Raw genomic sequence first — 26,941 nt, 5'->3', positions numbered from 1 at the left:
AAGAGCCTTGATGAGTTCCTGCAGTGCATCTTGTAGATGGTACACACACTGCTGCTACTGTGTGTCAGTGGTGGAGGGCGTGAATGTTTGTGGAGGGGCTGCCAATCAAGCGGGGTTGCTTTGCCTTGAACATAACATCCATAACGTCAAAATATACTTGCTATAATAACTATCCCGAAAACATAATGACATGGGAAACCATTTGTTATTTTGCCAAAAACTTATGCGCCAGGATTTAAAAGTACACAGACATTAAAACATTTCAAAAACTCATTCCTTTAAACCAATTATAGCCATAGTTCTCGTTTTAAGACTTTTTTTTAATATTCTTTATGAATTGTTTAAACTGCATATTCCATTTGCTGTTATAATAGGTAGAGGTCATCATCTGGCGCTTTTAACTCCACATGGCATATTTGCAGCTATAATTGGTTTTAAGGGAACGAGTTTTGAAAACAAAAGGGAATGCTGCTGCAGCAAATGATGTAAGCTGGGCATTTGGGGGAAGTATTTAATCAGGTAGCCTCATCCATTATCATTCTATTTAAAACAGCAGTTATAAAGAATCCTGATGTATTTCATCATCCCTTCCCTATACATTTCTGCTGTATTTTTGAAATGTTTTAATGTCTGTGTATTTTTAAATCCTGGCACATAAGGTTTGTTTTTAGTCTTTAATGCTGACTCTTGCTCTCAGTCCCCAGTCGTCTTGTGCTTCTCAGGCCTCCTAGAGTCCTGGTAGTTTTAGTGAAGGTGTCCGGAAAGAAGAACCCACCTCTAGCAGAATGCAAGATAAGTCAAAAGAGTTTCTCATCACTATTTATAATCTCATGGGTTATCCTTTCATTTCTTACAAGGATCTGCGCTTATACAATGAGTTTAAACAGTAATATCTGATCAGCCTTAAAGATTTGAAAACAAGTACCAAAAATATTGAAAACACATTCAACAAATAAGTGTTAGATATGATAGGATAGAATTATAGAATGGTCACAACACAAAAAGAGGCTATTTGGCCCATCAAGCATTCTACTAGAGCAACTCTGTTAGTCACATTCTCCGTCCATTCCCCATGGCCCTGCAATTTTTTTTCCTTTAAGGGTTTATCCAATTCCCTTTCGAACATGGGAACATAGGGCTGTGGAGCAGGAGTAGGCCGTTCAGCTCTTTGAGATCACAGCCAATCTGGTTGCTATCTCAACTCCATTGTACTTTCATAATTGAATCTACCTTCACCGTTCTTTCAGACTATGCATTCCACAGCCTAACCACTCGCTGCATATAAAAGGTTTTTCCTTTCATGCCAATCACTTTAAGTCAGTGCCCTTTAGTTCTTAGCCTCGTCCACCAATGGGGAAAGGCTCTCCCTATCCACTCTGTCTAGACCCCTCATGATTTTGAACACCTCTATCAAATTTCCTCTCAGCCCTCTCAGGTGATCAGTCCCAGTTCTCCAATCTATTCTCATAACTGAAGTCCATCATCCCTGGAACCATTCTCGTAAATCTTTTTTGCATCCTTTCTGAAGTCTTCACACCCTTCCTAAAGTGTGGTGCCCAGAATTGGACACAGACTCCAGCTGAGGCTGAACCAGTGTTTTAAGGGTTCATCATAAGGTTCACGCTTTTGTATTCTATACCTTTATTTATAAAGCTAAGGATCCCATAAGCCACTTTATCAACCTGCCCTATTAATAAAACAAAAAGCAAAATATTGCAAATACTGGAGCCAGATTAACCTTTCAGTAATATTTCTGTTTCAAGGTCACCCTTACCTCCCTCACTCCACAAACATTGTTTAACCTGCTGAGTTTTTGCAGCATTTCAGCACTTATTTCAGCTGTTATTGATTATGACATTATATTTTATATTTGTTGGCCTTTGCATCACCAGTGTGAAACCTGGATCTATAAATGTGATTCACTAGGTATTGAGGAGGTCACATAGACCACACCTGGAAGCTCATGCACAGATTTAGCAATAGTCTGCTCCGGATTCCTGCTTTCATTTCGCTATGTTGGTTACTAAATGAAACAAGTATTTCTCTCATGGTGCTTATTTTTTGCAACGTGGGTTTCCAACTTTTTCTTTGGTGCATGCATTTTATACCCAACAAGGTGAAGGATGTCAATGCTGGGGAAAACTACACTGCATTTCCACTCAATGTCAACACTGAACATCCCAGATCAAGTATAGGACAGTTGGATGTGGAGTAAGACTCCCTCTACTCTGCCAGAATAATGTGTCTAATGTCCTTAAGAGAGCACCTTCCATTCTCTTCTGCAACGTTTTTGTATTTATTGAATAGGCCATCGCTGTGACTTATCTGAGTGAGGCTATAAACGTAGTGCTGCGATAGAGGTCATTTTATGTTGTGAGTCCACTAGCAGTTGATATAAAATTTTCCAAATGCATACTGTTTACCTAACCCTCAACAGAAACAGAAAAATTCAATCTTAACCTGGGTTGGATTTAGATTGAAACGCATTGCACAATCGATGCCTTCATAGGCCACAAAATATATCATTGGTTTTCATTAAAAATATATAAAATAAATAATTATAATAGTCTCAGTGTTATTCAATGTTATGTTTGAAAAATAAAGTGTTAAAAATCCTTTCAATCTATTCTATTCTCAACTCAGCAATTTGCTAAGGCTCCTTTGACAGCATCGCCCAAAGCTGTAATCCCTACCACCTAGAAAGACAAGGGAAGCAGGCACATGGGAATATCATTACCTCCAGGTTTCCCCTCCAAGTCACACACTGTCCTGACTTGGAAATATATCGCCATTCCTTCATTGTCACTGGGTCAAAATGCTGGAACTCCATACCTAACAGCGCAGTGGGAGTACCTTCACCTCATGGACTGTAGTCATTCACCAGTACCTTCTCAAGGCAATTAGAGATGGGCAATAAATCCTGGGCTTGCCAGTGACACCCATATCGTGTGAATGAATAACCTCAACTCCAACTGACTTTAAGTTAAAAGCAAAATACTGCGGATGCTGGAAATCTAAAACAAAAACAAAAATACCTGGAAAAACTCAGCAGGTCTGACAGCATCTGCGGAGAGAGATACAGTTAACGTTTCGAGTCCGAATGACTCTTCATCAGAACTAAGGAGAAATAGAAAAGAGGTGAAATATAAGCTGGTTTAAGAGGGGGGTGGGACAGGTAGAGCTGGATAGAGGGTCAGTGATAGGAGGAGATTGCCAAAAGATGTCATAGACAAAAGGACAAAGATGTGTTGACGGTGGTGATATTAGCTAAGAATTGTGCTAATGGGGACATTAAGGTTGGAAAGCAGGACAAGCAGGGTACAGATAGCCCTAGTGGGGGTGGGGGGGGGGGTGGGGGGAGAAATCGAAATAGGCTAAAAGGTAGAGATAAAACAATGGATGGAAATACATTTAAAAATAATGGAAATAGGTGGGAAAAGAAAAATATATATAAATTATTGGAAAAAGGAGGATCAGAAAGGGGGTGGGGAAGGAGGAGGGAGGTCATGATCTAAAGTTGTTGAACTCAATATTCAGTCCGGAAGGCTTTGAAGTACCTAGTCGGAAGATGAGGTGCTGTTCCTCCAGTTTGCTTTGAGCTTCATTGGAACATTGCAGCAGGCCAAGGATGGACAATTATTTTTCCAATAATTTATATATATTTTTCTTTGCCCACCTATTTCCATTATTTTTAAAAGTATTTCCATCCATTGTTTTATCTCTACCTTTTAGCCTATTTCGATTTCCCCCCCACCCCACCCCCACTAGGGCTATCTGTCCCTCGCTCGTCTTGCTTTCTGCCCTTAATGTCCCCATTAGCACATTTCTTAGCTAATATCACCACCGTCAACACCTCTTTGTCCTTTTGTCTCTGACATCTTTTGGCAATCTCCACCAATCACTGGCCCTCTATCCAGCTCTTCTTGTCCCACCTGCACCCCCCCCCCCTTAAACCAGTTTATATTTAACCTCTTTTCTATTTTTCCTTAGTTCTGATGAAGACTCATTCGGACTCGAAACTTTAGCTGTATCTCTCTCCGCAGATGCTGTCAGACCTGCTGAGTTTTTCCAGGTATTTTTTTGTTCCAATTGACTTTAGCTCCCCTAGAGGTGGAGGAGACAACGACAGGCGTTCCCGTTCCTACCTGGCACTGTGCTCAGTGAGCCCCTATTGAACACTGGACATGTGCGAAAGTCAGGCAATAATAGGAATTAACTAACTAACTAATTAAACAGGAAACATGAATGTTTCAGCTGTGACGAAAGGTCATCAATTTGAGATATTAACTCTGTTTCTGTTCACAGAAGTGCTTTTCCCAGCAATTTCTGTTTTTATTCCCGATTTTCAGCATCTGCAGTATTTTGCTTTTGTGTTGAAGACAGGTCTAGACTGGGCTAATATTTCCTACCGTTCTGGTAGTCTGCTGACACTTAACTGAACAATGGTCAGTTGGTCAAGGTAATGTTAGGTTAACCACAGTCAAAGAACCCAAAGCCCAGGAGGGAATGAAAATCTTCAAGGAAAGTCAGGAGGGTGAAACATTGTGGGGGAAGTCTGGGAATGAAATGTTTGTCACTTGTCTCTGCACATTGCTTTTAAACCAAAGGGAAAGTTTCATCCAGGCAGTACACCAAATCCAAGTACAAGCAAACTAAATGCCTCAGATAATCCTACACATTTTGCTGCAGAATGATATTAAACTTGTAAACTAACAGCATTGTTCTTTAAAAAAAAAGCCTTTGAGTAGGACAGCAGAAGACAAATTGCTCATGAGTGACAATCCTGGGGGGGAAAAAAGTGTCTGAAAGAAGTTACCAGTTACCTCAGTGATAGGGTTGTTTTAAACCAGAGAATGAGCTGAATACCAAGGTAGACGTCATACTGATGTCAATACACAGGCTCAGCTGGAGAGGCAGAGAGTTGGAGAGTGTCAGTCAATCACTGTGGGTGTGAGCTTCACCTATAAGTCTTCAAAAGCTGAATTCCTTTCGACTATTAACAGGGCAAATCATTTCTCCCTTCTACAATAACTAGAAAACACCCAGCGAGTGCATTGGGACAAGTGAGTGCACTGAAGCAGGACTTCTGTTTGCTGCAAGCTCCTAGTTCTAACTCAGACTTCCTCTTGTGTTTTTGTGGAGAAGCAAGGCCCCGTGCGGCATTGCGGGTCGCTGCGAGAAGCGGAGGTAAGAGCGCAGACACTGAACACCGGCTCTAGCCCAGAACAGGCTTGCTCTGTGTGTGTGTGTGTGTGTGTGTGTACCGAAACAATTTCAACAGACCAGCACTGCAGCAACAAGAAACTCGTTCATGCACAGACCTTGAATGTAAATTTAGAGATCGGATTAGTTTTGCAAATTGTAATTTTTTTTCCAAACGTTTACAATAATTACGAGGTCTTCAAGAGGGTAAACAGTAAACGGGCTTTTATAATGCACAGGCTTTATACTAAAGCATGAGTTCGTGTTCACATTCGGAGTTCTGAAAGTGCAGTCTCTAAGACTGAATGCACCTTTTATTCCGCTGGAGACTGAATAAATAGTTCAGTATTTATTATCGTTGAGTGTTGTACAGTGGCAGTGAGTGGCTCTGCACTCGGAAGCCGCATGGGCAACCTGAATTAGTTCAGTTTTACATGGCGACTAAGTTTGCATTCTTCCTACCCTGTTCTCCACTCCCTCGCTGGTTTGTCGTTACAACTTTCTCATATCTCAACATGTGCAGTGGTGGGTCCAGTGGTCCTTATGAGTTGGTAACATCGTTTTGCAGAGCAGAAAGATTGTCTCCAGTGCTAGTAAATTGTAATCTTTTTATTTTGCAATTTTCCCCTCCCTATCACTGTGAACTCTTCCAGCCCTACAAGCCTCCGAGATATCTGCACTCCTTATCCCAGTCTCTTGAGCATCCATGATTTTTAATTGCTACTCCAAACCAAGCCACTAAATTTTGGCATTCTCTCTCCAATCCACTCTCCCCCCTACCTCCCCTCCTTGAAGGCATTTCTTGAAACTTGCCTCTTTGACCAAGCTTTTGGTCATTTGTCCTGATATCTCCTTACACGATTCAGTTTCAGATTTTTCTTTATATCGCTCCTGTGCAGTGCCTTGTGATATCATATTACGTCAAAGGCAATATATAAATAGAAGTTGTTAGATATAGTTTGGGTAGGAAATTTTCCTGCTGTGGTTACAGTGTCATTAACTCTTCAAAACTAGAAAGTATTTCCATTTCTGCTGTGTGTTTAATATCCTTCGGACATCCAAATTACTTCACAGCCAGTGAATTATTTGTGAAATGAACTGGTCATTGTTTGTAGGCAAACATAGCAGCCAATTGGCAGACAGCAAGGTCCAACAAGAACCAGTGAGATAACTGCTGGGGAATCTTGTAGCATTGATTGAGCATTGCACAGTGATCAGGTCACTTGGAAAAGTCCCGACTCCTCTTCAAACGATACAGTGACAGCTTTTACATCCATCTGCACAGGCAGATAGAGCCTCGCTTTAACACCTCACCTGAAAGATGTAGTATTCTCTAAGTCCTATGCCAAAGTGTGAGTTTTAATTATCTGCTGAAGTCTCGCAGTGATCATGAACCTAAAACCTTCAAACTCTGAAGCAAGGGTACAACTGGTGTGCTAGCCTTAACATTTTTCACAAAGTATCTTCCCCTTGAATAGTGATTCCTCACCTCAGAAACTTAACACTGAGCAAGCTATTGGGAAAACAAAGCAAAGCTTGACCCTGTTCTTCACTGTTTACATACACACATCTTTCAATCAATAATGATCATTGGATAAAAGTCACAAGTAAGCACCTGGACGCGTTTTCCTCTTCTTAATCCTATGGAGTTGTTACACACCCACTGCTGGTTTTGATTTAGACTAATTTGAGTTTACACTTTGTCTAATATATCATAACTCTGGACAAATGAAAATTTCATTAACCTGTCTGTTTTGTTCTTCATTGTCTGGCACACTTTGCTGATGGTGCATTCTTTTCATGGACTTTTTTCATTGATCAACAAAAAAAGCATTAATAAAGTGCAGGACAAGATGCTTTGTGCTACCAAATAGTAACACACAGGTTTTCAGCTTCTGTAACTAACTGGAAGCTAAAGAACATGATGTTCACCAGTGTTATTCAGTTGTGAGTTATGTGTTTGGTGTATCTGTACAATGTACAGAATTATAAATATCTCTCACCATTTCCTTTTTTTATGTGGTATCTGTTGAAATGTCGTAGCAAATGGAGGCAGACTAGTTGGGGCTGCTGTCGTCTAATCGAGTGATTTGATAAGTAGTGATACCAGGATTTATTTTACTGACTTACAGAGTGACCACAATGAGGGGAATAGTTCTAGCTTCTAACTTGTTTCAAAAAAAAAATTAAGAACTTTAGCTTTAGCACTTTTCACACATGCTATTAGAAATAAACTGGCAGTTTGTAAATCTAATTTATTTTTGATGGAGAGACTTAGGTACATACTTGAAGGGGGAAGAAATGCAGGGTAATAGGGAAAGAGCAGGGGGCGTGGAACTAATTGGACAGCTCTTTCAAAGGGCCAGCACAGGCAGGATGTCGCCTTCTGTGCCCTGAAATTCTGCTTTGTGTGACCATGTAAAACAGGCTGATAACGAGTTTTGCATCCCTCATGCTTTTTGTTTCTCTTGACCTCACAGAGATATAAAATGAGCTGCCAACTCTCAAAGTCAAGATCTACTCTATGACTCAAAAACACTTTTTTTCCACTCAGCCACTTTCCGATTTTAGAATGAATGAGATGAAATGGGTGGCACAAATCTCAGCCGGCAGAGCGCCCCATTACATGGGCAGTAGTGGCAGTGATCACTGAGGCTGCTGGTTGATCTGGAGATGGTCACCTGGGAGGGGATTTTTTTTGACTCACTGGGAGACTGTAACTATGGCTACAAACACCAGCTGTGTTCTTAAGTGACTGAGAAATCGGACAAATCTCATATGTAAATAACAGACTGGGATCAGCTCTATAAATATATACATATACATTGTTTTTGTTTTCATTATTCGAGATTCTAATGATCAAGCTTTAATTTCAAAAGCCCCAGCAGTAGGATGAGATGAGGGAGATTTCCCCTCTGGCTGGGTTCGTCAGACAATCAGATTTTGAACATTGATGCAGTCAGATCAAATTTCTGCAGAATTTTGTATTAACATTTGATCCATGGGATCTGGACTGGCCATTTGGGTTAGCTCAACATCAAAGAACATTGCTGCCCATGCAGATGTAGTCATGTGTGACTCCGCAAGCTCAGGAACGGAGAATGGAAATACAGCAGGGAAATAAATGGGAATAGAGGAACCAGCAGTTTACTCCTTTTGATAATCTAATTGCGCTCATTGTTCATGAAGCCTCTTGAATTTCTTGTATCAGAATACGTTTATTTTAACAAAAAGAGCTTGCATAGCAATTTTTTAAAATCAGAAAAACATTCCTGAGTATGCAAATAAATTGTTTTATTCCAATACCTGGGCAGAATTTATATAGTCATGATCTGTTTTATTTTAAAATGGGCAAAAATGTCCATTGTCACTTTAAACAGTAATGCCCACTTTCATATCCCACTGACCCAAGCCAGTAATCTTTCGATGGCAGACTGCAGTGTAATTTGATAACCTATACCCTGTCCTCTTTCCTTGTCTAGGTACGTGGCGAAATCCATTCTCAGATCGACCGACTTGAGTGGAAGATGAGGCCGAGCGCACTGCAGTTCCCTTTGTGGATCGGTCTCCTCCCTGTGACTGCAGCCACTGCACCATTGGGGTGTGCTGCTAGCCTTAACTCACTTTACTTCAACCTCTGTGATTTATCAGCTGTCTGGGGGATTGTGTTACAAGCTCTAGCCAGCGCTGGCATTCTAAGTTGCTTTGTGCTCACGTTGGTTTTACTAGCGAGCATACCCTTTGTTCAAGATGGCAAAAGGAGGAGCACAATTGGAATTCAGCTCTTTTTCATTTTTGGCACATGTGGGCTCTTTTGCCTGGTTTTTGATTTCGTTATCAACGAGGATTTTGCAACCTGTGCATCCAGAAGGTTCCTGTTTGGGGTTCTGTTTGCAATCTGCTTCTCCTGCTTGTTGGCACACTCTTTCAGACTGAATTTGCTTGTAAGGAAGAACAATGGTCCTAAAGCTTGGCAAATTTTTATCCTGGCACTTTCTCTCACCCTTGTGGAAGTAATAATAAATACTGAATGGTTGATAATCACTGTTGTAAGGTATAATGGTACCAATTTTGTACCAGTTGGAGATCCTTGCAATATTGCTAACATGGACTTTGCCATGGCTTTAATTTATGTTATGCTTCTCATCGTAGTTACATTTGGACTTGCTGTGTCCACTCAGTGGGGTCATTTTAAACACTGGAAGAAACACGGCATATTTATCCTTGTCACAGTTGGCTTCTCCATTGCCATCTGGATTGTGTGGATTGTGATGTATGTTTATGGGAATGAGAAAGTCGGACACCGATCCTGGAAAGATCCAACACTTGCCATTGCACTGGTTGCCAATGCCTGGGTGTTTATCTTTATTTACATCATCCCAGAAATCTGCCACCTCACAAAAGCCAGCATGGAGCAGAATTACGTTGAAGAGGTGTATCCAACAAGAGGAGTGGGCTATGAGACTATCTTAAAGGAGCAGCAAGCCCAGCACATGTACATCGAAAACAAGGCCTTCTCAATGGATGAACCCAATGCAGGTTAGCCAAATTTGTTCTAGACCCTTCGAAGTTTAGAGGTGAAGATACCAGTTCTCATTAGCTGACCACCTGGGGCTGGGGCTGTCTCTGCTAGAAATTGGCACCAAGCGGCCTTGTACGAACCTAACAAACATTTTTTCGGCTTTAGCCATCGAAGGTTTGATTGACAGGCCGTCCTGTGTGGCTTCACCGCATCCCGCAGCATAAATATCAGTCACCATTGCTGCAAGTTGTTCCCTGTAATTACACTAGCGTTTGGCAGATAGTTTATTTAACCATGCTGCTGCAGTTAATTGAGTAGATGGCTAAAGTGCCAGTTTGTTAAACGAAGTTCATCAATATGATGAGCACCAGCGTTAAAAACGAAAAGCTGTATTGCAGAAGTTTGTATTGTAGTTTTTACAAATTGTAGCTTCTGCTGTGCAATGAACTTCTGAACTTTCTCCGAGGTCAATGGGAGACAGATTACATAGACCCCCCTCAGTAAGAAAAAATGAGACTCCTGAAATCTTCCAAAGTGGCAGTAACATTTCAAAAAAAGTACGAAGGAATTTCATTCTTTTACCCAATATATATTTTTAAATTAATAATTGGTTTGCTATCTCAAATTATTGAATCACACTCTCTGAACCAGAAGTTCATGTCTCAGAGTTGCCTGTCACTCAAACTTGCCTAGATGAGTCCCTCACTGAACTGAGTGCTCCATCTTCAGAAACTAGATGTTTGATTTATTCTTTGGAAATGTGGCCCCAGGGTGGACAGTCTTGGGGATATTATAAAAGAGGACAGAGATCCCATCAGCAAAATTATGGAGGTAGCAAAAGAGAGAACACTGAAAAACAAATAATCCAAGCAAACCAATGTGACAATTTTTGTCTGGTTAAATGGTTTTTATAAGGCTGGCAATTTATTCAATGGTGAAATTATCATCCTTCATAACAAGTCAGGTAGAACTAATAGAAACAAGAGCAGAAAAACTCTTAACCATGAAGTGTTCCTGGTGCAAGGGATTTCCCATCTGTTTTTATCATCATCCTTGCTTCTTCCCTGCCCTCAGTAAAGGGCAGGAGTCCAGTATCAAAGAGTAGAATGCTCCAACCATGCCTTAAACTAAATTATTAATACCAGAAAAAATTAACCCAGAGTGAAGAGGTAATCCCAAATCCCACCCCTTAACAACTCTATTTTATTGGCTATTGGCCTGATCATCCTAACCATGAACTAATCTAAAGAATGTAAATTCAGATAACAACATGATATTTTGCGAATTTTCATTTCTTTTAAACTTGGAGACAAAAGGCTGGCACCTTTAAAAGTGACCGTGAAGCTTTTCTGGAACGTGTTTTAAAAACCCAACTAATTCACTAATGCATGAAGAGTCATACGGACTCGAAACGTTAACTCTGTCTTCCTTTCCACAGATGCTGTCAGACCTGCTGAGTTTTTCCAGCAATTTTTGTTTTTTAATTCACTAATGCCCTTGAGGGAAGGAAACCTGCCTTCCTTGAAACATCTGGTCTCTATGTGACTCCTGTCCACATTAGCGCAACTGACTCTTTACCGCCCTGTGAAGTGGCCTAGTGAGCCATGTAGTTGCTTTAGGAAGAAAGCCCATCACTGTCTTCTCAGGGCAACTATAGGGATGGCCCTGTCACTGTTACTCACATATTCTAGGAGCAAATAAAAAGTGTTGGAGGTGTTCTCTGGTAGCTGACCCATTATTTATTTTGACCATTATTTATTTTGACGCTTCAGCAGTGAACACCAGCACGTTGTAAAACTGCGGAGGGCTTCACAATGGACCCTGATCCCAGCCTCCAGCAGGGGATAATGGATAACCATCAGAAGCAGAAACCCTGACCAGTTTTCCTCTCTCGAACACAGACCAATTGCAGAATTTCCATCACCCCTCCTTCTGACTGAGTTTAACTAATTCAGCCTACACCAGGAATTGAATTTGAGAACTTGCATGGTTAAATTGCATGAGGGATGAACTTGCTGAGAGCCAAACGACGTTTAAAGTCAGGTAGACAATTGTTTTTCTGTGAAAAATATGACTTTGTCAATTTATTTTCCTAGCAAACAAATCCAAATCTCCTTACAGTGGTTACACTGGATACAATGGACAGCTTCGGAACAGCGTATATCAGCCCACTGAGATGGCATTGATGAACAAAACCAATGTAAGTTATCTTGATTTATTGGTATTTTGAAAATATTAACTACAAGATTTCTTTTCCTCTGTCTAGATATGAAGCACAAACAATGTATTACAATATGCAATAGTCAAAAGAGGCGTGATTGGTAAATGAGTCACCAGCACTTTCTGCACAAGACAGTCTTTGAATTTATTATTGACATTGTCCCACTGTGGATTTACCAGCATTAGCACATTAAAGAAATACTCATTACCATGTTAATCATCAGCTGAGTGGTTAATGATGACTGACTGTAGCTGGACAGCCTGAGTTTATTTTACTTGGGTTGTTTTGAAAAGCAATTCTAAGAAAATCCAAATTATGAACAGCAAACAGACACACTTCCCTTTACTTGCATCTCACTGTAGCTCATGCTTATAATGGTGTAGTGTGCTCTGATGTAAAGGGCCAAGTGCTTACACTGTTATCTGCTGCCTTACAGTTTGTTCAAAAGGGATGTGTTTGAACTCCTCATTTCTAGTGCCATTGGTGGGTTGAACATGCATGTGAAAATAACCCCACTTAATCCCATGAATACCCAATGATGTCTGAGGTTTGCCATTCAATCTATGTAAATTTAGGAGCATTACGGTTGAACTCTGTAGACTAGAGAAAGGCAGGAATAAACATCCAGGCTCCTGGTCCTGATCCTTCTCCAAGCACATCTGCTGGAACTTGTGTACTTCTGAATGTTGAGTGGGAATCAGATTAATTTTAGTTGAATTTATCCTTCATAGTTATATAATCTCCTTGCTGTCCAGACTCTCTCGGGTATAATGGCACTTGACACGGATATGAGAGCTCAGGGAATAGTAAGTAAGAAAGAAAGTAGAAACTCTCATTGGCAAAGTTTGCATATGAATGTTTAATGAATGAAACAAAAATGTCCATTCAAGTGTTCATACGTGCACTTCATCAGAAGTTCACCACTAATGCCTTCAAAAAACAGAAAGAAACATTTGAGAGAGATTTTGTGCCTTCACATTATATCAAAATTAGTTACTATGTTTAACTGTAAGTGACGGTTTAAATTTAAGTATGCTGCTCATTAGTAAATGACTGCGTTAAAAAAATAGCTACTCCTAATCTGCCAACTCTAGTTCAAATGAGCACTGCGCGATTGGCATACAGTTGAAACTAGAAGAGGCAGCACTTGGCTGGTTAATGAAGTGATACACTGTTAAAGGTGCTGTCGGAAGAGAGATTAAACCAAGGACACCCTCTCCTGCCCTTTGAGGTGAATGTGAAAGATCCCATAGCACTGTTTTGAAAAAATGCAGGGGAATTCCTCATAGTGTACTGGCCAATACTTATTCCTCAAATGACAACACTAAAATGGATTATTTGATCCTTATTGTTATTTGTGGGAACTTACAGTGCATAAATTGGCTGCTACATTTCCTATGTTTCAACAGTGACTGTACTTCAAAAAGTGCTTGATTGGCTGTAAAGTGGTTTGGGATATCGTGCAGTCATGAGAGGGGCTATAGAAGTGCAAGTTCTTTCTTTACCTGCTTGTCACTGCTTAGGCTGTCCTTTATGTTGAGGTTGCACAGGTGACTGACTGCCTCCAGGTAATTTGACACTCAGCGCTGATTACATCTGGTGCCTTCCTGGTCTGCATTGTTCAGGGATGGAGACTTCACCTCAGAGCCATTAATTGTGCCTTTTAAAGTGAAATTGGATTTTTAGTGCTATGCTTAATTAATTTTTGATTGGCATTGAATTGTGAGCTTGTGGCAAAAAAGGCCATTAAAAGTAATCAAAGCTTGAAAAGAAAGCAAGTTTTTAGAAATCTGTGGATCTGAACAGTGGGGACGCAGTGCTGCAGCTCACCTCACTGTTTCAAATATAAATTGACAAATCACATCCTTTGGGCCTTTTCTCAGTTCAAGAAGTGACATCCTGATACAGAGGAGCATTAAGAGAAACCATAAATTCAAATTAAATTAGAACAAGATCTTTACTGGAGTTAGAAAGAATGAAAGAAAGATTTGCATTTATATAGCATTTTCTCAGACATCTCAAAGCGCTTTCCACCCAATGAAGTATTTTTGATGGTGTGGTTAAAACGGCAGCCATTTTGCACACAGTAAGTCAAAATGATTGGGGGGAGGGGAGGTAGCAAGGGCAGTTCTGTGCATAAAACCATTAAAGCATCACAACAGACACCAACTGTAGTCCATACATTGCATTTTTTAACAGGTGGGTTCAATAACTAGTTCTGATGTTGACATCAGATAAATGGTACGAGTACAGGCATAATAAACTTTACTAAATTAGGAACAAATCTGTATCAAACCTCACATTGAAAGATTTATGGCATCAATAAAGCAAGTCTCTGCAGCAAACACAAAGTTGGAGAGAGATTACATGGTGTCAGATGTCGTACCTGAGAAATTGAACACAGAGTCTGATTGCTCATTTTAATGATCTGTTTCAGGAAGAGAGCTCCATGTGCTAGGCTTTGACTGTGTAAGTTAATGTGAAGTAAAGTAAGTTAGCTGTACCCACTCTAATGGTTTTCAAGAATTATAGATTCTTCAGCTATTTCTCTCCCCTTCTTCTACAGCACCATTGGCATCTAGCTGCCACTCTTGTCCGCTGTACTCCTGTGTGTCTTTATCATCTGTCCACACTTGTCAGAAACCTTGGCTGTCCAGTGTATATTAAGTTTGAGCTGTTGTGTGTAGAAAGATGAGCTGCTGTCTTATAACCTTGAAGCTGAAGTTGGCACTTTACAGCAATTCCTTTTCTCAGAAGTTGTCTTCGACATGCACTGCTCTCTGCCCCTATAAATAGCATCTTCTGCCATAATCAGTCACTCTCATCTGAATTTGAAATGTGGTGTTTCATTTTTGCAACTTTTTTTTAAAAAGCGTCATTCAGTTTAAGAAAACAGAACAATTAAAAGCCAGTGACGTCTGAATCTCTCCCTCCCACAGCCTCCCCCTCAGTGTCTGCCGTGGTTCAGTCGATAGCATTCTCGCCTCTGAATCACAACGTTCGTGGTTCAAGTCCCACTCTAGGCTTGGGGATAAAAATCAAGGCTGATATTCCAGTGCAGTACCGAGAGAATACTGCACTGTCGGAGGTGCTGTCTTTCAGATGAGACATTAAACCGAGACTCTATCTGCCTGGGTGAATGTAAAAACTCCTATGGCACTATTTCAAAGAAGAGCAGGTGAATTATCCCCAATATCCTTGCGTGCAGATTATCTGGTCATTATCACATTGCTGTATGTGGAGGTTTACTGTGTGCAAAATGGCTGCCGTGTTACCTACACCATCAAAAATACTTCATTGGGTAGAAAGCGCTTTGAGATGTCAGGTGCTTGAGAAAATGCTATATAAATGCAAATCATTCTTTCTAACTCCAGTAAAGATCTTGTTCTAATTTAATTTGAATTTATGGTTTCTCTTAATGCTCCTCTGTATCAAGATGTCACTTCTTGAACTGAGAAAAGGCCCAAAGGATGTGATCCCGAATCTCTCACTAAACTTCATTTCAGCCAAGGGCTGCGAAATATTGACACAATGGTAACTTAGCTGGGAGGGGCACCCAGAGGGTGAGATTGTGAGCTCGCTGCAGGATAGAAATCGTGGGTGTGATCCCACGACCTTCTGCTAGCGGTGCTCAGAGCACAGTAACAAACTCCACGACACCACTGGACAGTTGTTACAGTTCAAATATTTAACAAGACACTAAACTGTGCAACATGACACTACTTTGACCTGTGCAGTTAGGTTTGCTACAAAAAGTTAATGACAAACTGTTGCATCAGCATATAATGGTTCTTTCAATAACTTAGCATTTCTTTTGAAAGCTGGGGGGAGGAAAAAACACCTCGTTTTCTGGACTTTATTCACTTATAGAAAATCATTTTTGTGATATTCAATGACAAGTGTGCTGCGTCTGACAGCAACCACGTGGATTTATATAGAAATGCGCCCCAAGGTGCATTAGAGGAATAATGAGAGAGAATGGACCTCGAGGCAATGCAGATGATATTGGAAGGGTGACCAAAAGTTTGGTTAAATAATAGGTTTTAAGGAGGAGCTTAAAGGAGGGGAGGGAGGTAGAGAAGCAGAGGGTTCAGGACAGAAATGTGAGCACTTTAGGACCTAGAGGGCTGAAGGCACAACTGTCAATGATAAGGTTATAAGAGGGAGGAGGAGGGAAGCAGGAAAGCCTATGTCAGGAGTGAAGAGTTTGGGAAGGTTGTAGGACTGGAGATAGGGAGGACTGTGGCTGTGAAGAGATCCAATTCTGAGAATTTGACATTGGATTCTGACTTCCAAAAGGCTTCAATCCAGGACAGCAAAGACATGAGTCCTTGGTGAATGAGACTTGATGGAGGATAGGATATGGGAGGAGGATTTTAGATGAGCTGAAGTTTATAGAGGTGGGAGGGTGGGCAGGAATGGTGGAGGGTGGGCAGGAATGGTGAAGCCTGCAGATGATAAAGGAATGGATGACTGTTTCAGTGGCTGATGAGCTGAGGTAAGTGGGGAGGTGGGTGATTTTACCGTGATGAATAAACAGTCTTTGCATGGAGAGGATGTGGGACTCACCTTGAAGGCCAAGTAGAGAGATGGCAAAAAGTTTGGTTCAGCCTGAGACAGTGGCCCAGGGAAAGGGTGGTGGCTAGAGTCTGCTCAGTGTTTACCTGGAGACAATTGAAAAACTGGACGTGGGGCAAGTTCTAATCTATCTGAGGCAGTGGAGGGGTTGAGAGAGGTAGAAAGGTGGGAACTGAACGCTGTCAGCTAAGAAGTGGAGCTGTTCCCCATGTCTTTGCAGGTTGTCACTAAAGGGCATGAAGGAGGGGAGAGTGAAGCGAAATGGTTGAGCTACAATTGAATACAAGGGCAGAGCAACAGAGCTGGACAACAGAGGAAAGTTGTTGGAGGTGGGGTATTATTAAAAAGCTACAAAGGAAACAGTTCAGTTTCTAATTGCTAACATCTCCCAGTACCTCTGCCTCGATGTTAAATGCATTGTCACGTGAAAGGGAAGAACATTGACAATGACAGAACCATGAATCTCTGAAAGTGTCACAGTTGCAGTGCTTCAGCTTTTCGAGTCATACCTTACAAGATTTTGTACACCCCCCATCTTTTAGGAAGTTCTTTTTGCAAAAAACTTGTGACTGTCTTTTCACCTTCGGTTTCAAAGGAACCGTGTAACGTCAGTGGGATAAGATGTTTAGCCAGGTGCTCTGCTGGGAGAATAGCTCCGAGCTAGAAAAGTTTACATGGCCTTGGATAAGTGCTTATTTACTGTGCTTGCTTTGACCAGCCTTGGGTTTGAAGTATCTTTACGGTAAGGGGGGGCTGTGTAAACTATCTACCCTGACACATCAGACTGTCCTATTACCATAGCCTTTCAGGGATGGTCATATACCTGCATAAGACTGAAGCCACTCATGCTGAAATAGCAGGGCGCTTTGTCAGCCACAACAGAACAGAATCCTCGAGGTATGTCACAGTAAACTTTACAGAGCTGCACAAGGAACAATGCTGAGAAGCCTTTGTCAACATATGGGCTCAGCTGGGAGCCCTTGTTTGTTTTCTGTGACAGCGCAGATCTCAGTTCGAGCTATCTGTAAGGATATTTTAGATAGCATGACACTACCAGCAAATTTATTGCTTATTTTGATGAAGGCTTCCCTTATTTTTTCCGTATTTGGGCTGCTGTTTCGTTGCTTTTGCTTGTTCACCCTTCACCCTTTCACAAGTCCTGCCAAAATCTGCTGGCAAGGAACAAAGAGACACTGTAAAAGCGAAGTATAAACTCGTCCCAAGATTTAATGTCTGATGTCCAATTTCAACAAACAAATACTTTCAATTTGGAAATCTTAACCCTGTAGGTCAGCTTAGGTTTTCCTCTCTCTCGTTTTAGTTCTTGGCTATTGATTCTGACCTTGCTACTCATGCTCAGTATTAAACACTGCAGCCATTGCTAGGACACAAGATGTTTATGGCTGACAGCAGAAGCTTCAGTTATTGTAGATGAGTATTCCCTTCGTTAGACCATTGGAAACCTTGCCAAATTTTCACCTTTTTATTTAAAATTATTCATGATTGTGGATAATAAATAGGCATGCTAGGTTAGATGCAAGAATTCCTATAAATCAAATACATTTGTAAACTGTTATTACAAATCTATAGGTAGCCTGGTTTACTACCCGTTATAACCAGATTGAAAAAAATCTGGTCTTCATTTTTGAAAAAAATAAGGTTAGTTCATCTTGGTAAGGAATCAAAGGAGCTATGATCGATTAGGGGAGTCTGACCTGACGCTTGGTAGGAACAGGAATGGATGCCATGTTTATGAATGTGACCAGCGTAGCCCACTCCTGTTCCAGTCAGATATTCTGGCCTAGAAACTCTAGTCCACCCATTGCTGGGCTTTTGGGGAGGCAGGGCCTGAATAGTGAATGAGTAACCAATATTGGTCTTTGAGACTCATTTCCATTGAGCTGGATACACCAACAGGCATCTGATCTGTTTTATATGGGATGTATGGATCCTGGTGTTGCAGCAGCCCTTGAGTAAGCCAGGAAAAGTCAAGAGGTGGAGACAGTGAATGCAGGGGGGAAGGTGTTGGAGAGATAGTGCCAATCAGAGGCGAGGGGGGGCTAGTGGAGTAGGATCAGTGGCTAGCAGCGGCCTGTGTTCTTTGAATGTGGGATCAGAAGGAGCACGTAGTTGGTTAAATCTTAAAACCCTGTCTTGCTGGTTGTGGCCACGAGCAGACCAGGTTTTCATGAGTGCGGCCACTGTCAGCCAATCCGGTGGTGGGGGTGAGAGGCTTCCCTCAAACCACTCGGAGAATCAGAAAACCACCAGAGTTCTGCTGGAGATGAACATGTTTGGACCTTGGAGGTCAGGGCATGATGACACTTGGGTGACCTCCCACTCCCCCACCACCCACAGCCGACTGGTCTGCGGTTAGTAACTGTCCAGTCTCAGACCAGGGGGCCAATACCAGCAGAGCCTCCAGAGAAGAATCAATTGGCAAGTAAACATAGAGAAATGATGCCTTAATTGCTAGAACTAAACCCAGCAGTTTTATAGAGAAACCACCAATAGCATTCCTACAGATACGCTGTAATAGTTCTAATTAAAATAGTACTACGCCATGTCTAACAAAATACAAACCATTACCTTTCTTAATTTATGCGTGGACAATTGTTTTGCGTTGAAATTTTGCAGTTGAAAACTGTGTTTATTTTCATTATGGGTGCTTACACTGTAACACCGGCATGGTCATAACTTTTCGTTATTCTTAGATTTTTATTTGCACCTTTTTGTTTTGTTCTTCAAGTCGTTAGAAAATCCCTATGACCATTATATCCCGAGGGTCACCATTAACCAGTCGGCGTTTTCCAGTAACGCCTCCACTCTCCGCGCTGAGGATGCATTTACAGCCGAGACCAGGCAGCCTGCCCAGCAAGAGGGTAGCAAGGGACGGACATTTTAACACCTGCTTGCATGACCGCAGAGAGACGACCGACAAAATGTATGGCTTTCAATCTGTATCTGTGTGTTTGTGGCTATCCTGGGGACCCCTAGACAATGTGTAAATGAAGCTGTTAGCCAAGTAAAACTAATTAACTATAAGTGTTAAAGGTCACTGGAAAGAGATGCATGTCAATGATTCAGTCAAGAAGATAACATGCTGAGGTTGGGTGGGGGAGCAGGGAAAGGTATTGGGTATGTCTTTTGGCTCCAACACTATAGACGAGATACTCTTGCTTTTAGAGGTCTAAAATATCTCTTTCTCAGCTACTTGTTTTCTGTTTGAGGGCAAACAGCTTTTTTCCAAATCAGAAGTTAACTTGTTCTGTCTAAGAATGTTAAAACTAGAAATTCTTAAACCCACCTATAACTTAGTCTTTTAAAACCCAAGCTGTGTGTCACCTGATCACATCACAATATATCTCCTCTAATCTGGACCAGCCAAATAAACACTGGCTCCAAGAGCAGGTCAGAGACTGTGAATTCGGTGGTGAATAACTCACCTCCTGACTCGCCAAAGCCTGCTCACCATCTACAAGGCACAAGCCACGAGTGTGATGAAATATTCCCCCACTGGCCTGGATGAGTGCAGCTCCAACAACACTCAAGAAGCTCAACACCATCCAGGACAAAGCAGCCCGCTTGATTGACACCCCATCTGCCACCTTAAACATTCAGCCCCTCCCCTACCGAGGCACAGTGGCAACAGTGTGTGCCATCTACAAGAAGCACTGCCAGAACTCACCAAGGCTTCTTTGGCAGCACCTTCCAAACCCTAAGCCTCTACCAGCTCAAAGGACAAGGGCAGCAGATGCGTGGAAGTGCCTGCACTTGCAAGTTCCCCTCCAAGCCACACACCATCCTGCCTTTGAACTATATCGCTGTTCCTTCACTGTTGCTGGATCACAATCCTGAAAATCCCTCCCTAACAGCACCCTGGGTGTATCTACACCAGTTGGACTGTCACAGTTCAGGAGAAGCTGGTGGTGAGAGCCTTCAAGGGCAATTAGGGCTGGGCAGTAAAAGCTGGCCAGGGGTCAGTGACATTCGCATCCATAAATGAAGCCCTGAAAAACGAGCCCTGAGATGCCTACACCCTGGACTTGGGCAATAAAAGACAGGTGCCTTCCATCAAAGTTTAGGACCTGCCCCTAGGAAGCAAAGGTTCAATGCTGGCTTCCAGTGACAAAACAATGTGTTACAACTCTAGGGCATTTATCATTGAAGTGAGAGATTCACATCCTGTGTATGAAACTTATGGAATACCATGAGGGGCCCCCAGCCTTCCCACTTTTCCTTAAGACAGTGTGTTTGATTATTACTTAACTGTACCTGCCTAGTATATTTGGAAAATCTGCAATCAATTAAAGACTTTGGCTTTGCTCCAATCCTCTTTTCAATCTCCTCCCGTGGCCCGTTTGTGGTTCTGAGTCGAAATTTTCAGGCAAAAGTCCACATAAATGCACATTATGTTCTTCCTGTTAAAGCCCCAGCTGAGATTTCGTGGGCAGTTGGGGAAGGGCAATAAATGCTGACCTTGCCAGCGACGCCCACATTCCATGAAAGAATTAGAAATAAAAAAGACTGATTCATAATAATTGCTGGTCCTTCCTACTTCACATTTGTTCAGCTAACAGAAGGAGGAGCCAGGCATCACTATGAAGGGGAGCAGGTTAGTACATGTCGCCTCATGTTACCAGTTTCACTGAGTAACTCTGTTTAATTTATGTTCTGACCCTGTTCACTAGGAGGTTTTTTTTACATTCCTGGAAGAGCTCTTAAATGGTGCATAACCACCCCATATGATACAATAAGCTTAAACAATCACAGATACCACGTTCCTGGCATCAAAAATTACAATTTTTGTTTGAAAGAAAACATTTCAGTCCAAATACTCGGCATATTATTTGGACTGAACAACCAGCCTGGTTAATATTCTGAAACGCAACTGTAGCACTGCAAACTGGTCCTGTATTAATGTTGGCATGGTTTTCAATTGGTCCATTGACTCATTTTCCAAAATATACATTCAAATTCCAACCCCCTGCTGCCCCTTGCCACACACACCCCCCCGCCCCCCCCCACCCCCCCACCCCCCACCCCACCCCCACCACCAGCTTCAGATGAAGGCTCTTTGTTAATTCAACGTTTATAGTTTCCAAGTTCCCACTCTCTATAGTGATAGGCCGGTGGGGGAGGGTCCTTCACGACCCTCTCCCCTGAATTTGGAATTTGTAACATGCTCATTAAACGTTTAGTTATCAAAACCATATGGATAAATATCTGTCAATGCGCCATTTGTGGAAATATTACAAATGGCTCTGTGACAATTATTGTCCTTCTTCCATCAAAAATTTAAAACAAATACAAATGTAGATGGATTGTGAGATTTTGCTGCTGAAAGGTTAATGAAATTAAACCCCCATTCCCTTGGAATGCCACCCGGAGAAGCAAACAGAGGGAATTTTCACAATGGCACAAATGACCCTCAGAGAAAAGAGACCAGAGGAATTCTTATCCAAGGGACCTGTGCCTCTTGCTATATATTTGGGTCATTTCTCATTTTAATTCTATTTGCTGTCTGGTCAAGTGTTCATTCTGAACTAACATGGGGGAATGGCAACATGTTACTAACTTGAATGGTTTATTTTATAGAACACTCTCTCTTCTAGTAAAATGAGGATGGATTTTTGATCCCATCAGCCTTAACAACCCATCTTTTCTCTTGATGTAAACAGGTCGACTCCCAATATGGAAAATCTCTGTGGTGAAAGGAGTCTCTCTGTCGACCCTTCATGATAAAACCAAAAACTGCAGCTTCGGGTCTTTGCTGATGCTCCCTTTTTAATTCTGTGAGTGACACTGGATTAGAGGGAGGAAAATCCTGTTGATATGGCATTTAGCGGAAAACAAGAGGGATCATTTCCTGAAGAAAACCACCAAGCAATTGGATTTAAGCATTTTGTTTAGTAACTACGAGTCAAGTCACAGTGAGTGAGTAACCACACAAAACATGGAGGAGAACTGAACTGTCGCTGCTTGCTCTCTATGCACGTTAAGCAGTATCTTTGCTGTCTTTTTGCTGAACAGTTTTCCCAAACCCCTGACCTTTATCACCCAGAAGGACAAGGGCAGCAGATGCATGGGAATACCACCAGCTTCAATTTGCCCTCCAAGCTACACACCATCCTGACTTGGAACTATGCCACCGTTCCTTCATCGTCCCTGGAGCTCCCTTCCTAGCAGCACTGTGGGTGTCCCTGCACCACATGGACTGCCGCAGTTCGAGAAGGAGGCTCACCACCACCTCCTCAAGCGCGATTGCAGATGGGGCAATAAAAGCTGCAAAATCCACATCCTGCGAATGAGTAAAAAATGTCGAAGCATGATGAGTAATAAGGCAGTAATCAGGCAGTGACAATCACCTTTCCAGTACAATGTCTTGTAAATATGCATGTGACAACCTCTGTATCGCTCTCCTGCTTCCTGAGTCACAAACAGGGAGATGTGGGACATGGATTTCCATCAAAAGATCCTTGAAGACCCTCTAGCTCATGCTGAAGAGAGAACCAGGTTCCTCACTATGTAAAAGGGAGATGGGTTTAATGCTCTGGCTGGACTCCTTTTATCAGACTACAATTCACTCCTGCGACATGACTCGGTCACAATGCTTAATACAGAAACAGTCCACTTTGTGTTTAAACCATCTGAAGGATTATCAGCTGATGGAATGTAACACACATTTTGGAATTGCCTGTGCTTCTTCAGGTTGAAGTTGTGCTGTGTCAAGACTCAGACTGCTATTCCCTTAGTCTTACAGACTAGTAGAGTATTTGCCATCTTATTTCTGCAGTGTAGGCTCAAAGTGTGGAGCCTGCAGCAGGATCTTGAAACATAGGTCACTAAACAATCAAAATTAACAAAAAAAACATGTTTTTCAATGCAAAGTACTGCTTCGTGAAACAACAATGCTTAATTTCATTGGCAAGAAATATTGCATCTTTTATTAGTGTAAGCATTGTGGCATTATGTGTACAAGTGATGAGATGACAGTCTTTACTGCTATATTACACTATCCATGGGAATAGGCTATAACAGTACTGTTATATGGGGATAGCCTTCAAAGTCTAAATCTATCACAGAAGGACACGATTGAGAGATTCTAGGAATTTCTCAGGGCCATATTTTCCTCTACTTGTAAAATATAAAAAATGAATGACAGTGGAACAACAGCAGGCCAGAGCAAGACACCACGCTCCTTCTGTTTTGATTCTGCACCTTGCTCCTAATCCGGAATGAGCTTACGGAAGGGAAATCCTTGTGTACCAATGCCCTGGTTTCAACCTGTGCTGATTTCTTCCTCTAACTGAATTGTGGACATGCAGGGCTGTTTTTCTGTGTGCGCACTTTGGAAGTACGTTGGCAAATCATGGGCTGGCTGGATAATGGTGCATTCATGATTTACTGACTTTAGCTGCTGATTGGTGAGACTTTACACTAGGGGAATGCATTCAGAAGTTTGGCTGTATCTAGGCTTCTACTTTAGGAACTATGGGGATGATGGCTGACGTTGTGACCTGTTCTTTTGTTTTTGCCCTGGGTTTTCCCTCTTCCTCGATGATAACAGGACATTATTAACATCTAAATATGGTTCTCCGTGGGGTAATGTTTTTGCATCACATGATCTATTAATCACTTGTATATGTGGTCACTTATGTCTTTCGTCTCATGTGAAGTAAAGTTAATGTGCCACCTGGCATTACCTACACTTATTTGACTATTAAAAGCAACTGTTAGATATCACCATCACCACCACCGCTTTGCACATTTTCAAAGCATGGAACTTCTTACAGACCTCCCAAATATTTTTTTTATTGTAAACCCAGTCATTTAATCTTAACTGCTGACTGGCTGCCATAATCTTCACATCCTTCACATAAGGTTCTCTCCTACACTGCCCTCCATCCCCCTGATATGTGATTTGCTGTCTATGAAGGACTCAAAACTTTCTGAGCGCTGCAATGGGATTTTTACTGGAGGCTTTTATACTTTCATTGTGAGCAGTGAGCTGGCAGTTGGCGCTTTTCCTTCCTGTGGAAGGGTGTCTGATCCACACCGGCAGTACCTGCCTGGTGAGTGACACTCAGCACCTCCGCAGTGGCTGTGTCATTTTGGACCAAGTCTCGTGCACTCTTGAGTTGGCTGAGGAAATGATTTAATTTTATACCGTTAATTCTCAAGCATCCAAGCAGTAGCCTTTATGTAAGTAGCAGTAAAACAGGTGTGTTGCGACTGACAGTTTGCCTTGATAAAGTTGGGTTAGATTTTAACTTTGACAACAAAATTGTTCACTTGCTGTTGTCATTTAAGGTCACCATTTTCTACAAAAGAGGAAAATATGGCCCTTAGGTTATTTTTTATGAAACTAGGAGCTCAGCAATAATTTTTTTCTCGTACCTGATTCAAAAGTTTGTTTATTAGGTACGAATTGGTTTAATAGGTGCAATTTGTAACAACTTCAGTACCTGTATTCCTATGTTAGCCAAAGAATACACTTTCTAAGCAGTGAATATATTGCCTATTCTGTGGCATTTTAGTGAGTATGCATTTTTACATTTGGAGCTGCTTTCTTATGTTTTAACAATGAAGTATCAACTGCATGTTTTGCTGTAAAATCTGAAGAATAAGTTGCATCATAATAGAAATCACACCCTTGTTTTTCACATGTATTGCGTAAGTCACTCCCTTTAATTAGAGGACAGATTTTGGTAGTTTTTTTGTATTTATTTTTGTCACTATTTACATATAGTAGATTGACCAGACTCACATGCTGCAGTTTCAGGTTTCCATGGCATCTTTGAATAATTATCAGTAATCCTGTACGAGTATTTATGAGGATGAACATTCTTTCACTTTTGCCATGTTGCATTTTTGTCACTGAAGTTGCCTGCTGCCTCTCCCCTTAGAAATAACTTTGTAGTCACACCATGTTGCATAGAAGTTAAAGTACAGAAACGGGCTATTTGGCCCAACTGATCATTGCTAGCTTCTATGCTCTATACAAACCTCCTTCCACCTTACTTCTGACAGCTATTAGCATATCCTTCTATCTGATATGTCCTGGCCTATCTATTTACACTGAACTTGGTTAGCAAAGATAGCACATGGCACACCATCACTGATCCACTAAGAAGAAGACTCCAGGGACTTTTCTTTTCTGTCTCCCTTTTAAGGAAAATGAGGAGGAGGAAATTCTGACCCCACATCAGTAAAGGTCCATATTCCAATTCCAGTCCCCGGGTGGAGAATCCAATTGACTCGATGGGCCAGCTGGTCTTTTCTCATTCCATATTTGTGTCACAGGGTTGTATAGTCATCGCATTTTTTAATTTAAAGTAACAGATGTGACTGTTTTCCCAGAAACTCAGGCTTTGAATTGTAGAATTCAAGTGGCACATTACATCTTTCTGCCTGTAATGGAAACACACTCTCTCTTATCCAATGCTGAGTGAAATTCAGAGTTTCTGGGTTATTTAACTTTTTTTGTGATCTGAATAGGCATCCTTTGTTATTTCGAATAACCACAATATACTACATTTTGGTTAAAATAAACTCCTCTTTACATTGCTTGCTCCATCATTTGCTTCTTTCACAGAACCTCCTCGAACAAGAACAGTAAATTTTTATAATGCTCTTTGTATTGAGTGATGTCCTTATAGGGTGGAGGGGAAAAGAAAGTGGACATTGAACAAGGCTGAAATGAAGAAGGGTGGTAAGTTGGAGCAAGAAAGGCACGGCTAAGAAGAGGAGAATTTCACAGAATTGTTACGGTGCAGCAGGAGGCTATTTGGCCCATCATGTCTACACCGGCCCTCCGAATGAGCATCATGACTTAGTGCCTTACACATTATTTAATGGAAACAATCTAATGCCCTCTTGAATGCCTCAATTGAACCTGCCTCAGCACACTTCCAGGCAGATTAGGAGCCTTTTTAAAATCAAGGGACATGGCATGACAGTGAGATTTAAAAGCATCCAGAAGGCTGAGATTTCATAGCTGAAAGTGCACCTACAGATGATAGACCAGGGGTGCGGGAACAAAGCGTGCAGTATTGGAGAAGCCGAGAGAGCAAAGAGCAACGAGTGTCTGTTTTGGAGGAGGTGGTAATTTGGAGTTCCTAGCTTATCGCCATTTAGAAAATACTCAGATCGACCTCTCATGGATCTAAAGCAGAAGATGTCATACTTCCCCACATTGAAGTACATCTGCCACAGATGTGTCCTTTTGCTTAATCTATCAAATGTCCCTTTGCAACTTTCTGTTCCCATTTGCATTATTTACTATATCACTGAATATGATGTTGCCAACAAATATACTGTTCTCTGTTCCTTCATCAAAGCCATTTCTAAGTAGAGTGAAAATCTGAGACCCTGATGCAAATCCCTGGGGATGCCATGGGGCTGGATTTTCAGGT

The 26,941-nt window shown here is 41.6% G+C and overlaps 1 protein-coding gene across 1 annotated transcript; it reads left to right on the top strand.

Moving 5' to 3' along the window:
• Positions 1-4,884: 4,884 nt before the first annotated feature.
• On the top strand, positions 4,885-26,093 carry gprc5c (G protein-coupled receptor, class C, group 5, member C). Its single transcript, XM_041217024.1, has 5 exons — positions 4,885-5,187; positions 8,685-9,741; positions 11,821-11,924; positions 19,273-19,467; positions 22,205-26,093. Exons 2-4 carry the CDS (start codon positions 8,730-8,732, stop codon positions 19,426-19,428), a joined length of 1,272 nt encoding a protein of 423 aa, XP_041072958.1. The 5' UTR covers positions 4,885-5,187; positions 8,685-8,729; the 3' UTR covers positions 19,429-19,467; positions 22,205-26,093.
• The last annotated feature ends 848 nt before the right edge of the window (positions 26,094-26,941 follow it).

This window comes from Carcharodon carcharias, chromosome 22 (assembly GCF_017639515.1).
Source record: "Carcharodon carcharias isolate sCarCar2 chromosome 22, sCarCar2.pri, whole genome shotgun sequence".
Taxonomy (NCBI): domain Eukaryota; kingdom Metazoa; phylum Chordata; class Chondrichthyes; order Lamniformes; family Lamnidae; genus Carcharodon; species Carcharodon carcharias.
Note: the sequence above shows the minus strand (reverse complement) of the source record. Positions and strands in the feature narration are given on the sequence as shown.